Source organism: Eucalyptus grandis, chromosome 3 (genome assembly GCF_016545825.1).
Source record: "Eucalyptus grandis isolate ANBG69807.140 chromosome 3, ASM1654582v1, whole genome shotgun sequence".
NCBI classification, from domain to species: Eukaryota; Viridiplantae; Streptophyta; class Magnoliopsida; order Myrtales; family Myrtaceae; genus Eucalyptus; species Eucalyptus grandis.
Genome location: NC_052614.1, coordinates 14,058,045 through 14,073,510, shown reverse-complemented (window position 1 = coordinate 14,073,510; position 15,466 = coordinate 14,058,045). Strand labels below are relative to the sequence as shown.

At 41.2% G+C, this 15,466-nt stretch overlaps 3 protein-coding genes across 4 annotated transcripts; 1 reads left to right on the top strand and 2 right to left on the bottom strand.

The window, feature by feature from the left end:
• The first annotated feature begins 2,375 nt into the window (after positions 1 to 2,375).
• Positions 2,376 to 3,392, top strand: LOC104436597 (60S ribosomal protein L37-2-like). Its single transcript, XM_010049428.3, has 4 exons — positions 2,376 to 2,501; positions 2,600 to 2,735; positions 2,807 to 2,908; positions 2,993 to 3,392. Exons 1-4 carry the CDS (start codon positions 2,499 to 2,501, stop codon positions 3,052 to 3,054), a joined length of 303 nt encoding a protein of 100 aa, XP_010047730.2. The 5' UTR covers positions 2,376 to 2,498; the 3' UTR covers positions 3,055 to 3,392.
• A 63-nt stretch (positions 3,393 to 3,455) lies between these two features.
• LOC104436595 lies at positions 3,456 to 6,481 on the bottom strand. Its single transcript, XM_010049426.3, has 5 exons — positions 5,861 to 6,481; positions 5,707 to 5,744; positions 5,119 to 5,389; positions 4,321 to 4,607; positions 3,456 to 4,073 (listed from the first exon to the last, which is right to left on the bottom strand). Exons 1-5 carry the CDS (start codon positions 6,209 to 6,211, stop codon positions 3,632 to 3,634), a joined length of 1,389 nt encoding a protein of 462 aa, XP_010047728.2. The 5' UTR covers positions 6,212 to 6,481; the 3' UTR covers positions 3,456 to 3,631.
• A 303-nt stretch (positions 6,482 to 6,784) lies between these two features.
• LOC104436594 (protein CfxQ homolog) lies at positions 6,785 to 10,947 on the bottom strand. 2 transcript variants are annotated; one of them, XM_010049425.3, is made up of 7 exons: positions 10,578 to 10,947; positions 9,039 to 9,149; positions 8,788 to 8,886; positions 8,558 to 8,668; positions 8,126 to 8,429; positions 7,679 to 7,818; positions 6,785 to 7,564 (listed from the first exon to the last, which is right to left on the bottom strand). In XM_010049425.3, exons 1-7 carry the CDS (start codon positions 10,719 to 10,721, stop codon positions 7,028 to 7,030), a joined length of 1,446 nt encoding a protein of 481 aa, XP_010047727.1. In that variant the 5' UTR covers positions 10,722 to 10,947; the 3' UTR covers positions 6,785 to 7,027. The 2 variants fall into 2 exon arrangements, with proteins under 2 accessions (XP_010047727.1, XP_039164942.1); XM_039309008.1 differs by lacking the exon at positions 10,578 to 10,947 and having other exon boundaries at positions 8,814 to 8,886; positions 9,039 to 9,110.
• Positions 10,948 to 15,466: the final 4,519 nt, after the last annotated feature.

Genomic DNA, 15,466 nt, shown 5'->3' with positions numbered 1-15,466 from the left:
ATCACGCAACTTTCTTTGATTTGTGGGACCGTCCGTTCTTATAACACTCCAATCTTTCCAGAAAAGTATTTGCACGTTGTTCTACGGGACTCTCGAGCACGTCCAAACTTTGCTTTTGCCAGCCAGCCTTTCGTCTCTTTTTGGCTGGAACTTCTGCCAGGTTTCTAAGGCAGGGATCAACTGTGCATATTCGGAATCTTGAGCGATCTTGATTTTGGACCATTCGGAGGAAGGAAAAACGAAAAAGAACACTCTTGGTCATTGCCCCTGTTTAGTTTAAAGTACTTTTCTTTCTTTCATTTTTTTTTTTTTAATATATCCCGTGAGCACGCGTATCTTATTTTCAATTTAACTTTCAGCTCATTAAAAAAGAAAAGGACAAAATATCGCCCAGAAGGGTCGTGAATATTTACATCACAATTGTTTAAGACCCAAAATTACTTTTCTTCATTCTCAAAATTGGAGAAAAACAAAATTTGCAAGGAACACTAAATTTTTTATTGTGATATTTGTGGTAAAGTGCATTTTTTCTTGAAAATATTGTAAAGAACATTAGTAGAGTGCTCATTAATTATAGGAATAATAATCCAAATAGTCTCTAATGTGTAATTTAGCAAATTAAAAATTCAGAGATTATATTGTATATTAAGTTAAAATTTATGGGTCATAAAAATTAAAAATTTCGAGGTCAAATTATATATTGGGTTTTTTTAAAGAAAAAAATGGAAATAAAAAGAAAGTTCCTGGTAGAAAAAGAAAAGTGGGGAAAAAGAAGAGAGACATGATGAAAAAGCCGATCCCATTGAGGTACGAGCATGTGAAGCCAGCTCTTCTGACAAAAAAAAAAAAACAGACCCAGCTCAGACGGGGGGCCCCGCTCGTGCTATTTCCAGCACGTGCTTTCCTCCCGCAAGATTGCAATGATCATCTGTCCATGTCATGATTTCACAAGTCTTTAGGTTAGGTATCCGCTACCCGGTCAGTCCAAAATGATTTTCATGAATTTTTTTGTTTTTTCTTTTTGTAACCGAGCATCCGTCGGACCCGCCTTTCGATTATGCTAATTGGTAACCCACAGCTCGTACAGTGCACTATGCACTTCGAATTAAACATCAATACCTCGAGAAAAATTAGTTTAGGATCCCACCATCATGGTCCCTACTTAAGATGTGTTGGTAATTGTGGAGTTTTAATCATGGGACCTCTGCGGTGAAGTGTCCAAAATTCAACCAACTCAATCTTCACCGATGGGTTGATTTTCATGAATTTTCTTTCTTCATATATTGATTATTTTTTTGGAAAGCCGAAAAATAATTTTATGATACATTTTTCTTTTGAATAAATAGACTGTTAAACAATTATTCGATTTACGGTATTCGTCACGTGCAGACATATACTTGATTAAATTAGAATTTGCACCTATCATGCGTCTAATATGATGTGTGTACACACGGCAAGTATTGTGTTCAGGCACATGTTTGTTTCGCAAAAATGAAAATCTGATAAAGTGTGGTTGTTTATATTATTTGAAATAATTAATTGATAAAAAAGTGCATTACCAATAATAATTTATATTTAATATTTTTATAAATGATGAAAATTATTTTATTCATTTATTTTTTATAAACAATACAAATAATCATTTTCGGAAAAGTGTCTTCCAAACTATTCATTTTTTTGCGAAGTGAATGCACGCTTGGAGTAAGATTCTAACGGGCAAGATTACTTTGAGCCATAGACGCATTGGAATCGAGCATTTGACTAATTAGTCGACCTCTTGTATCTCTGTATTGGGCTTGGGCTCAAAGAGCACGATGGATCAGACGATGTAAGAACGTTTCATTTAGATTAAAGCCCACCATCCTTAAGCCCACACTGACAGGAATAGTCTTTAAATTTTGATCCAACATACAATATAGTCTCGTAACTTTTAATTTATTTAATATAATTAATAAATGATAGTCTAATGCCGTCCTTAAACTTTCAATTTGCTCGAAGTAAATTATATGAAAATATTAGATGTTGTCTCTCAATTTGAATTAATAGAAAGTTAATATTCAACATTTCCGTGTAGTTTATGAACTAACTTGAACATGTACAAAAAGTACGTAATCACATTAAACAAATGAAAAGTTAAGAAATAACATTACCTATTGGGTAAATTTCATGGACCGCATTGCCTAAATTAAAAATTCAGGAATTGTATTACTCAATTGCTTAGTACTGTCGTCATCGACATGTGTCACATATTAGTACTCCTATCCTTACTTGAGGGAAGCGACGTGTAGATTACGAAGCATTGCGGTGGAGATAGAAGGCTAAAGCGGTTTGGTTTGGCCGTGTCCGGAAGCACCCCAGGACACATGGATCGGTGATCCGCCACCGTAATCGCTACATAAACAATCCAACATTTGCTTCATCGTCACCTCCCTCTCGCTTTCGCTTCCTGGACTTCGCACGACGCTGCGTCGCACGGCGCCTCGTCAACCGCCCTGACAATGGTAAAAACCAACGTTCTCGGTTCACAGTTCGGTTCATTCTTATGTCCAATTCGCTAGCGACGCGAGCATGGTTTTCTTCTCCTTTTTTTTTCCCATAGACGAAGGGGACGGCGAGCTTCGGGAAGAGGAGGAACAAGACGCACACGCTGTGCGTGCGGTGCGGCCGCCGGAGCTTCCACCTCCAGAAGAGCCGCTGCGCCTCTTGCGGCTTCCCTGCCCGCCGCATGCGCCGATGTGAGACTCTTCGAGCTTAAACATTTTTCTTACGCTAACGGGACGTGCGCTGCTATGGTGCTTGTTGGTAGATAACTGGAGCGAGAAGGCGAAGCGGCGGAGGACGACGGGGACGGGGAGGATGAGGTACCTGAGATACGTCGCCATCCGGTTCAAGACCAACTTCAGAGAAGGTTTATTTCGAATGGCTTTTGTCTTCTGCACTTTCACCATGTCTTTCGTTTGATCATATTACTACCGGGACGTCGTTGTTTCAGGCATTGAGGCAGCTCCGAGGAGAAAGGGAGTCGCGGCCTCCATCTTAAAACTCAGTCACTGATTTCAATGATGGGTCTTCGAGAGACCGCAACGAAGGTCGGATCGAACCGGCATGTCGAAACCGGCCAAGTAATCCAGCTAAACCGATGGAGCATGCCATTCCTGGACGTGATTCTCGTACTGGCCTCTGTTCTGTTTTTCCTAGATAGTTCATGGAGTCTGTAACCTGTAAATGTCCGTTCAGTTCAAGACGTTTCTCTCCCCTTTTGGGTTACATCAGGCGTTGCTGTTTACTCTTTTACTCTTTGATGTTGCCTAACTTGCCGCGGGTTCCATGCACGGGCCATGGCTGAGGGTATCGAACCATCCAAGATTACAGCACTCATTCCTAACGAAATTAAAGCCATTCCTACTGGAGCCGAATAACTAGCACAGCTATGACGACATATTCGCTCAAAGAAATTTCAGTGATGTGATGAAATGGCCGAAACCCATCACATCCTATCTATGTTTGCCCTTTGAAAAAACAATAATTCGATCACAGAAGCGCAATGTATATACATGGGCAGATGGCATTAGCCAAAGCCCTCCATTCTTGATCAATTCGACTTGACCAAATCAATTCCTGGTACCCGTATCTACATTACCTGTAAACTGTCAATGTACTGAGAGAGTTCCGTGGCGGTTTCCGAAATCCAGCTAACTGTGGTGCCGAAGAATAGCTCCCAGAACCACAGATCCACGGCAAGAACCGAGGAGAATATCAGCAGAGCCAGGGTCTGATACCGATTCAGCGGCCATCCTGAGACTTCGGCCATGGTCTTCAAGAACGGAATCGGGCTGTTTTCTATGTTCCGGTTCCTTATGGACCAGGCGGTTATCCATTGCACTTGACTAGGGACGAGATCGAATTCTTCCCTCAGCCGCCTCCCCAAGTCCGGCATGTGACCGCCCCCGTACAGTATCGCGATTCGTCTGTGCCCATCGTCGATTGCCCTCCTTAGCGCCTCGATCGCCGCTTTGTTCCTCTCGCCGATGATGACGGACTCTTCCTCCACGTCTGCTGTCACTTGCGTGAACCTTGAAAAAGAACAGACCTTTCCCATCAATTTCCTTGCTTGCTGAGAACTTTGGTCCAGGAATGGAGTGAACCAACTTTGTCATGCAAAAGAACTTACTAATGGATTTATATCCTATGATAGCCAAAATGCACAGTGAAAAGATGGGCTTGAACCGTGACAAAGCAAAACAACCATCTTAGTAGAGTAGAAGATAAGACGTCATCATCGAACTTATTATATCAGGAGAAACTGATGAAAGTACTCACTCGGACGTCAACCGTCTAGCCAGGAAAACCTTCATTGCAGCGCCCAAGTCGAGCCTCGACAGAGCTTCTAGCTCTGGATATTCTGATGCCGGACTTCCAACATCTGCACAGACACCTCCAATGATGAGAAGTCCAACGAGTGGCATCGGTAGTACCCTCGAAGCCCAAAGGAGCTTCGATCTCCAGGGACCTAGATCCTCGGGAATTGAAGCGGGTTGGATCATAGCTTTTGTTGATCTGAGGGTCATATCTCTCGCGAAAGTGAAAAAGCTTTCACCTTTTTCAACCTGAAAGTGAATGACTGATTAATTCTCGAGCCATTTATTTGACAAAGCGAACGTTTCCAAACTTAAATCCATGCAACTTGCACAACTAACTTTATTTGGAGGTGCTGATTACATACGTAAGTACATATCACTTGAGAATATCCATCATCATACCTTTCCTGTTGGTTTTCAGGAGATGTAACTATGCCATCAGCAATTTTTAGGTCTTTAGATAATTCTTTCTTCATCAGTCAATTAGTGGGTCTAAATGCAAACTCAAGATCAGATCACTGGTTCAATGTGCAGAGGCACTCGAGCTTTTGACAGAAAACCCAAGAGCATGGTCATGCCAGTGCAAGTTATTTCACATACAAAAATCTAAATTAGCATGCCTTTATCCGATCATTTCTACATAATCTTAAGAAACTAAACCAGAATCTGCATGATCTAAGCCCCAACTAAAGCGCCGTGCATGTAAAGTCTATCACCATGCCAAATACCTAAAATAAAGGAGAATCGTCTAATAAGACACCTGAAGTAACTTGAAGGTCTCAAAGTCAAGATCTGCATGGTACCAATTCTCAGCTTGATAATCGAGACAATCCAACTGGAAATCGAGCATTAAAATCCGCGCCATCTGTCGCTGGATGCATCCCAAAATGTTAAATCCTCGACCACGCGAACTCCTAAGTCTCTTCGTGGCTACAGGGCTTCTTCTGTTCTCCAAACTCTCTCTGCTAGCCACCATCTCATAAAGCACACAGTCATAGGGCTCAAGTTCTCTCTGAAGAGTGGAAAAGTACCTTCAAAAGGGTTTCATAATCTTAGTCCAAATATCTTGGAGGATACCAAATCCATGCGCTTGCCATTCTTGCTTGGAATCAGATGTCAACGGATTATGTGAATACGGTGCGTAAACCAGTAAATCATGGAGATACAAATTACAGCAACACTTGGTTTGGTTCCAATGACTGACACAAGAACAGTAGTTGAATTTTCATGTGGAATTTCATCAGTTAAGTGTTCCAAGCAATCTCTTGACACCAAAATGAGTTGAAGGACACAGCAGAGCCTACGCAACACCAAATTAATAAAACTGGGTATAAACAAGAGTACATACTCTTTATCAGCGATATGGATTGTTGATACCAAATCAACCTGCAACAATTTGGTGGGGAAAGAACAGAAAAAGAAAACCCATCTCAGAAAATCAAAGAACTGAAAGAAAAACTCCCTGCTTGACGTACCAAAATTCAAAATCACACTCAAGTCACCTGAAGAAAAGGCCAGAGAAGAGACCAAGGGAACTTCTTTCGGTAGCTGACGACGGCCGTCTGCAGCTCTCCATTGCCCTTGTGGCTCCCTCTCTTGAACCTCATGAAATCCGCTATCGAGTTGTTCTCCAAGAACTTGTCGGCCGAGCCATCCTCGACCGACTGCCTCGAAGCCGAGGCGCGCGGGTTCAGAGCTAAACTGGGTGCTCGCCGAAACCGTAAAGGACGGTCTTTTGAAGTGCTGAAGGGTCTGATTCTGACGCAAGCGCATGTGGACGACGAGTCGCTGCTGCTGGAGCTCGAAGGAAACGAAGGAGTTGGAAAGATTATGGATGGAGAAGCAGACACCATAATTCTCTCCACACTCCACAGCACACAGAGAGAGAGAGAGAGAGAGAGGCTCCTCCTACTTTGTTGGTTCTGGTTCTGGTTATCTTTGTTAGCCACAGCGTTCGTGGGACTTCTTCCTCTGATTTTTCTGACGTCATTCCTTTGTAATCGCTTATACAATTTCTTTTTCTTTTTTTCTGGGCTCTTTTTCTCCCTTTCTTTTTTCTTGTCCTCGATCGAAAAATCCTGAATTTTTGCTTGCACGCAAAAGGGTGCAAGGCAAGTCGCTCAATCTCGTTGTCATCCCGGCAAAACGGTAGAAATTTAGGGACAAAATGGACGCTGGGTGGTTAATGCTGATGCGGACCTTTTCTTGTCATGATCTTTTTTAACTGATGGGAAATTCAGAAGTTAGACGGTTGATCTCGATACCACATCATCGCCCATGTGATCAGGTTGAGTGAAGCTTTATCTGATGTTCTGATGTACGCAGAGCCGCTTTCTGACTCTCGTCGTCACATGGCTACAGAAAACACATTGTGTTAGGTCAAGAATTCGGGAAGGATTCGATACAGTTCGCGAACACGAATGGACTCAAGAACCAAAACTGGTTCATCCAAGAAGAATGATCTGAATTCTGACTGCATATCAATGTGTCCCAACCACAGGTTCTGAAAAAGAACACCGTTGAATTATTATCTCAAGCCCAAGACCTATGATTCTAAACAATCGAATAAATCATTTCCTACTAACAAGACAAGCTTTTCTAACCCATCATCTGTAATTGCGCCAGGCTGAAAGAATATTACAAGCTTTTCTAACCCAACAAGATCCGTATTATTTGGACAACAACCGAAGGCCCGCTGTTAGATCCTCCAAGGTGATCGTTGTTAGTTCATCTGTGTCTACACAGTCAAAATTGAGCCGAAGGTCCAAGTTCTCCCTGGCGTTTATAAGCATGGTTGCTGCTAAACCTCCATTCATTTCCCGGCGCTGCTTCTCTGTCGTCTCTGTCTGAATCAGTGCCGCTACAGCATCTTCACTGCACGATGGATGCAACTTGAATCCATACAACAAGCTATCTTCTCCTTGTTCGTTCATCTTGATGAAAAGAATTTTGGCAAGATCTTTCGAGGTAAAGTCGTCGAAATGGAAAAACTTGGTCACTCTTCTGCAGAAGCCCTCATTAGAACTGATCACACGCTTCATTGGTTCACTGTATCCAGCAAATATGACAACAACGCTCCCGCTGTCCATGACTGACATTATCTCCTCCAATGCTTCTAATCCGTAGTCCTTATCATCTTCCTTTTGCATCGGTATCAACCGATAAGCTTCATCTACAAAGAGAATACCTCCCTCTGCTTCTTTAATCTGCATATTCAGGGTAGCATAAGCAAAGGGTTGACGAAATGCCTCTCATCTTCCACAATTTTATGTTACAATTCTTTGAACTATCAGAAGTGAGCTTGAAGAGAGGACATTTACCTTTCTCCGGGTCTTTGGTCCAGTATGACCCACGAATTCCCCTACCAAATCCGTCCGCTGTACTTCTGTTACCCTATCAGTGGCTAAAATTCCCACCATATGAAGCAATTTGCCAAGGATTCTTGCTACCATTGTCTTACCTGTGATATCGTCATCAATCCAAGTGTCAAATCGACTGATAAGATGGAAATAGGCATATAATGGACATGTCCACCTTCCGGGGGATCTACCAATTGAAGGTTTCATCCTCTTCTAACTTATGAGTAATAAGATTAGATCATTAAGGAGATTTTAGCGAAATTTGACCGTACAAAGGAAAACTTTTCTCTGATTTCTTACTCACATTAGTTTTCTTCCAGAGCTTAATTAAGTTCCTTCGTCAATCCTAGGGATAAGAGGAATAAATCATAGGGATAACAAGTAAAAATGCAACCAGCCATCTGCTACCTGTTCCAGGATTTCCAAGGAAGGCCATGTGAGGAGGTCTTCTGGCTCCAACTTTTAGGCCAAGAGCCCGGCGCCTCTCATCCAAAAGCATGCCCTTTGCCCATTTTCGTAATTGTACCTTGAGCTCATGCAGACCTACGATATTAGATAATTCTGTCTCAAGCTCATCCATTTTTGCTTTTGTTTCGCTGCACGCAAGAAGGGCTTTCTTCCGCCGCTGCTCTTCAAGATGCCTATATAACAACTCCCTCAACTTCTCACTTGCTGGACCTCGTGAGAGGTGATTTAGGGGAGTCATCTTCTCCTGTCATTGGATTTTGACTAATTATTACACTCTGACATGTCAGAATCCATTCAGTAAAAAAGAAAATGTGCCCAAACCAAATGAGTTAGAAATGGTCCAGGACAAAGAAAAAGATTACTATGCCATACATCATCCTCTGCACTGCAGTCCGCATTATGCTCGAGCAAAATCTCAACAGTTGAGCAGTCCTCAGCATGCAGTGAGAACCAAACAGCTAGATGCAATGGTGTCATTCCATTCTGCATGCAATAACATTTGAAAAAAGAAAGTCTGATCAGGTGGTAGTCTTGCTAATTCCTGGTCTTTTATGCAGATTCTACACGAAATGAACAGAAAAAAAGGTCATTAGAATATGGACATTTGCTTTGGCTTCAATAAAAGCACCATGAGCAAGAAGTAAACGCGCAGCATCAGTGCATCCATTCTTGGCAGCCATGTGCAGAGGAGTTTCTCCATACTGCAAAGTGTGACATCAATGCTTATTAATAATGAGGTAAAACTATAAAATATCAGTAAATCAAGAAGATATAAATCTTTTAGAGAAGTGTTTCAGAGGGAGGGAGAGTATTCCTGAATTCAGGAGGAAGATAGGCATACGATACAACTTACCATGTTCTTGGCTTCCATCTCAACCTTTTCAGGTCCTTGCCAGTTGAGCAAAAATTTAACTATATCAGACCTATTGTATCCTGCAGAAACATGGAGCGGTGTCTGGGCCATCTGCATCAAAAAGAAAGTCCTTATTTTTCTTTAGCATGATACACCAATCAAAAAGGATACAACAAGCAGAGACACAAGCGAATACACGGAGCATCAGCTTGACCTTATATCTCCAGCACATTACTATATATCAGACGTTCTTCTATGTGATCCTCAATCTAATTCTACAAAGCAGAAAAGGGAAAGAATTGGCCTGGTAGTGGCCCACTTATACAAAGATAAAATAGCTAATTGGTTTGAGTCCTACTTTTCCCCTCCAATTACCTATCAAAACACAACGAAACTGAAAAGTTAACAATAAGATTAATTCTACAATACGAAACCAGAAAACAGGTGATCTATACTGAGTAATTTTGCCAGTATTGAAGGATGTCTTTGAGGACATGGCAAGTGATGGATCCTTCGTTTAACAGGTAAAAGAACTGGACATTACTTGTATCTTCTCTAGCCCACCAATGTTTTCTGTATATAAACAACTCATCAAAACCGCCTGTATGAACAGTCAAGGCTAAAGTAATTTTATTTGAAATGGCTCCTTGCCAACCATCATACGTACATCTGGTCTTATAGAAGCCACATTCCATATTTCAGAACTTTCGGTAACATTCAAACTTACATACCAGCATTTAAAATTACAGTACATTGCATATTACAGTTATTCTATAATCCTCAACACTTCCCCTCATGTTCAGCATGATGGTAGAATGGCGAAAACTTGATACATAGAAACTACATTTTTAACTAGATTACAAAATAGAAGTGTGAGGAACTGAGAACAGGATCCAAAGCTGCCCTTCATTTCGTTGAAGAGCACAAGCATGCATAACCTAAAAATTAAATATTTAGACAGGGCGCAACTTATTTCTTCACATATTTGAAAAGGTCCACAATGCACCTCAATCACCTTGAACTTCGCTTCTTTCTGGTTCCATTGAGACAGTCAACAACACTCACAATCACAGCTTAAACAGCTAAGAACCATTTTCTTTCGAACAAAACCAGCCACATCTTTCACTCAACCTATCTTCCTAAACATAAAAGAGCTACTAAAAGTGTCTATGAGGATCATAACAGAGTCACCGCACCAAAATGACTCGCAAAATTCGAAACTAATAGCCTAACTTAAACATTCACCGGATCCAAATCCAACCCTTTTCTTTTCACCTCGCATCGCCCACAAATCTTCTGAATGGTAATGTCGTTCCTACACCCTAAAATCTAACATCCCACCGGCACATCTCTTCGAAAAAAACCCAACAGCACAGAAACCTTTCAATAAATTCGCAAAACTTAAACGACCCAATTGCAGAAAATGCATAAGCAACGATCCATCCATTCGCAAGCAGCTCAAGTTGGTACTTTTTTTTCCCGTGTTCGACCAATCCAGGCAAGAAAACGCGTCGTTTCAGGGAGGGGGGGAGATCTTACAACGGGGTTTCTTTCATTGACGAGAGACGGGTCGTCCCTGAGCAGCTTCTGGAGGCCGGTGATGTCTCCAGACTGCGCGCAGCCGTGGATGGTGCCGCTCGATTTCCTAGATCTCGAACGCTGCTGTTCTTGCGGCCTCTGCATTTCTCTCTCCCCCTGTTTTCTCTTCTACCTCTTTCGACCCAATTCGCCTTCTCAAAACGGAAGCACGACCCAGAAAAGGAAAGGAAAAGAAAGGAAAGGAAAGGAAAGGATTAGAGAAAGAGAAAGGACATGGGAGGGAGGGTCTCTGGGAGGTCAAGAATGAATCAAGATTCGCAACGCGGAAGCTGCTCCGCTCCCGACTCTCGCGTTGGCAATTGAGCAGTACACATTGTCTGTTATATATACTGTGTCCTAAGATTCATCATTCAACATTCATGGCCACTTTCCCTTCTCTCTCTTTCTCTCTCTAATTTATTTATTGACTATTTTTTTTTTTTTGGCGGTGCTCATGGGATTAGAGGTAATCAATTTCCGGATTGAGGTGGCTCCACCATGCAATGGGAACTCGGATCAGTCGGTCTTAATTTGGTGCGTAAATTCGATCCAATAGGTCTGGTGGGCGATTTGATTTTGCACTTGAAGCTGATAACTACCTAAAATCGATTAGTTCAGTCTAGTTCTCACGTCGGTTCAGTTCCCGTGCACTTAGGATGGGACGAGAATTTAATTTATTTATAATTGTTTTGTGTATTGGCGTGGAGGCAGGGAGAAAGTGAAGAGCAGTGAGGATCTAGCTGTCGCCAACTGCGATTTGGGGAAAGTCCGCAGCGCCTGTCAGCAACGGCAAGCTGCCACTTTGGTGCCTTGCGTATTATGATAAATTGAGTAGTTTATTAAAAAGATTCGTGCGTATTAGAAGTGGAAGATCGTGATTTACTTTCCCTTAATTGTAAATTGCTACTCGATCCACTTTTGCGCTCTCGTCACAGTTTGGTCATTAGGACAAGAAGGGGACTTGAGCTTTCTACAGGGGCTCGAAGGATTAGGGCGCATGTATATGAGTCAAATTCATCTTGTTGCGTTTGTTAGGGCAAAAATTTCAAAATTTAAAGTACGTTTTGATTTTATTGCTTAGAAAAAGATTTAGAAAACAGAAGATGTTTATGCTGTTGATAATAGCTTATGGTTTATTATATTTGTAAATGATATTTCATTCATTGATTTTTTTTTTAAAATGATGTAAGTGATTATTTTTCGAAAAGTATTTTCTAAACCTTGAGTTTTTTTTTTCATGAAATAAAGGTATCCTTAATCCCATAAGATGACCTGGGCTCTTTATGATTTATTCCTACATTCATTAAACATTCTAGCGCCAACTCATGCACATACAATTATTAGCACAATAATGTTGTTTATTTTTTAGCAATAATCTAATGATGTTTTTTTTTTCAAGAAAATGCTAGGAAATGATATAAAAAATATCATAACTTTTGTACGCATTCATTTTGATGTTAGAACTTTTCAAATGATCACTTGAATGCCACTGATAAAACAAAAAAAATTAATTAAGTGTCATAAATGATTTTTCTATGCCTCATAATGTGGCCTTAATTTATTATAGATCAATAGACGTAATTCCACAGACAAACAGGATTAGCACAAAAAAACCAACCTTGTCGGCCCTTGTTCTCGCCCCAAATTGACAAACTAAGGCTAAATTAGAGCTAAGAAGCAAATCCAAACCCTAAACCGGAAGAATGAGCGAGAGCCGCAGAAGAAGAAGAAGCAAAGTCGAGGTCATTGAAGAAGAGGAGTTGTGAAACCTTGGAGTGGGCTAGGAAGATGACGCAGAGATGGATAACGAGAGCGAGCGTGATTTCTGCGAAAATCTTCCTCCCAGTGAGAATGATCTTGAATGGCTCTCTACAGAGACGCTAAAAGAAACCCCAATATATTGCAGTTCACGCTATTCTCCGCCCTTAGAATCGAGCGATTGGTGTTCTAGTTCAAGGTGATTCCCGAAGCAGAGCAAGCGGAAATACATTATGTGAAGCTTCCCGCGGTTGCCGGAGATGGGGCAGCTGGGCGCATGTATTGTCCATCGACTACGCCGCGGTGCTCGAGATCTCAGAAATATGAAACATCAGAGTCCCTGATCATCAGCTCTAGGAACTAGCCTGCACCTTCGTCGTTGCCCTTTCTTCTAGTTTGGATCCAGCACGTCACGACTGTCCTCGAGGTCCCGCGGCACGTCGATAATCGATTTTTGTTAAGAAAGGAGATCGGAGAGATGAGATGAAAGGGTAATGGCTCCCCTTCCTCAACTTCTCTACTTCGTCGAGCAATGCGTGCGGAGAGACTAACCGCGAGGATCGACCGGATATCGAAGTGGAGAGTGAAGCCATGGACACTGCTTAGCTTCACCTAGAGAGAGAGAGAGAGTTTTAACAAGGGCATCGTTTCCGTCTATAATTTGTCACTAGACACATTTAAATGATAGTTTTTCAAATAATTGGCACTCTAGTAATTGTTCGAAAATTTTGGCATATAAATAAGCATAATATCAAAATTATGACACTTATAGTATTCTTTTACTAAAATTGCATTTGAATATTATTTTGGGTGAGAAATTTGCACTATCACATCTATTATTCCACCATGATTTACTCATTTGTTAAGGATAAATATCCATTGAAGCTTTAGTATGACTGACGAATATGCAATCGAAACTCTATAATTTTGCGTATCTCAGTATCGTATGGTTATGTAACCTTGGCAAAGCATAGGGTAATATCATGTTGCGATCCATTAATTCAACTTTTGGACAAGTGTTTCTTAGTTTCATGGTGTTTTACATGGCTTTAAAAATTACAACACATATGAGGTGTGATAGTGCACCCTCATCGGTACTTTTAGATCAAGACTTTCTTCGTAAATGTGTGGCTCGAGGATGGACTAAGCTCCTAACAAATTTGATAAGAGGGTCAAGTGGGCAAATGGTGGAAAAGAAATGAATTACATATCTAACAAGACTAGCACGTGTGACGTGCTGAAACGTTAACGCACAACATCAGCAGTATCCTCTGTATCAGCTGCCATGTTAGATCTTGAATAGAGAGTAAAAATGTGAGTGCTAGCCCTATTATAATTTTTCCAATTCAATTATAAATTTTTATTTTATTTTTGGTCAATTTAGTCCTAAATATTTTGCAATTATACCGATTCAGTCCATCCGGCCGAATTTAGCTTGCTAGCGCTAATGTGGATATCGGCTGACATGTGCCATCTAGCCGTTGACATGGCAATTTTTTAATATTATATTTATTTTTTAGATTTTTTATTAATTTTTTCTTTTGCTTTCTTCTTCTTCCTCCGATCGGTCCCGGCGATTGGCCAGAGACCACAACTGGTGAGGCCTTGCTGTCGGGGGCAAGCTCACCCTCGCCATGGTTGGGCAAGGTTTAGCTTGCCTCACCATTGCAGCATTGGGTGAGGGCGAGCCTCGGCATGGTTGGGCGAGACGTTGATATCGTGGGTGAGCTTACCCTTGCCTAGATCTGGCAAGGGCAAGCCTCGCCACGGTTGGGCGAGCTGGACCTCGCCCAATGACGAAGAGAGCGAGCTCACCCATGATGGCAAGGCCTCGCAGACCGTAGCCTCTCGCCAGTTGCCAGATTGACTAGAGGAAGAAGAAGAAAGCAAAAATCAATTAAAAAACAATTGAAAAAATAAATATTGTTAAGAACTCGCCATGTCAACGTCAATTAGACGTCGGCCACGTTAGCGTTAGCTACCTAAACTTGGCTAGATTGATTGAATTGATACAATTGCAAAATGTTTAAGACTGAATTGACAAAAAAAAAAAGGTTTATAACTAAATTGGAAAAATTGCAATTGGTTTAGAATTATTATGGTAATTTCTTCCGATTTTTATCACATTGGCAAGGGTACTGTTTTTGGATCATTTGAAAACTAGGGTCATTTTTGTTCTAAGGTTATAAATACGCGATTATTTTCATTTTTCGGATTTGGCCATTTAGTTACTCTAGGAACGTGTTTTATATATGTTTGTCGTGCAATAGATGTCTTACGTATGAGGTTGAGACGTGCAAGGGTTGCGCACTATGATTTAGGATCTAAGATGCGAAATCGATTAGGTGATAATCATGCCGTGCCCCACGGATCTGATCAATCGCCACATTTTTAACGTGTTGCGAAGTGACCGACAAAAATAAAGAAAAAAAAAAAAAAAAAAAACGTGTTGCCAATCTCATCCTTTTTGGTGTTACGTGTGATGCACCCCGCTTCTAATTGACTTATTGCATCAGACACCTTCACATAAAACGAAAAGACCTGCTCTTAAGATGTAGAGATAAAGACGCGCCGCGATACAAATTATTTATTAAATATTTGGTTCAGCTTTTTTAGTAGTAGCTACAGTGGTGAAACAAGGCAACCCAAGTTTCGTAACGCAATTTACTAGGCAAGTGTCAAAACTTAACATAGGTAGATATTTAAGTGTCAAAAGTTTCAAAAAAATCATTTTTTTTTATAAGTGTCAACTCTGGTGATGATAGCTAGAAATCCGACGTGGCTTATTTATAAAATAAATGTGATTTACGTGGCTCATCGGAGTTATTTACTCAGCAATCAATGTACAAAGTGACGTCATTTTGCCCAAAAAATTGATTTTTAATATCAATATTAGTTAAATTTAATTAAAAAGGGGGAGGGGGCAGCATTCAGTGAGGGCCTCTAAGGCCCTTATCGCTGCCACCACCCCACCATCGCTAGAAAAGAGCTAGCGAAAATGGGGTGAGCGTCAGCTGGGGTCGCCAAGTCCTGGCTAATATGGCTAGTGACCTTGGCTGACCACCGATAAGGGCCTATAGGCCCTCCTCTAG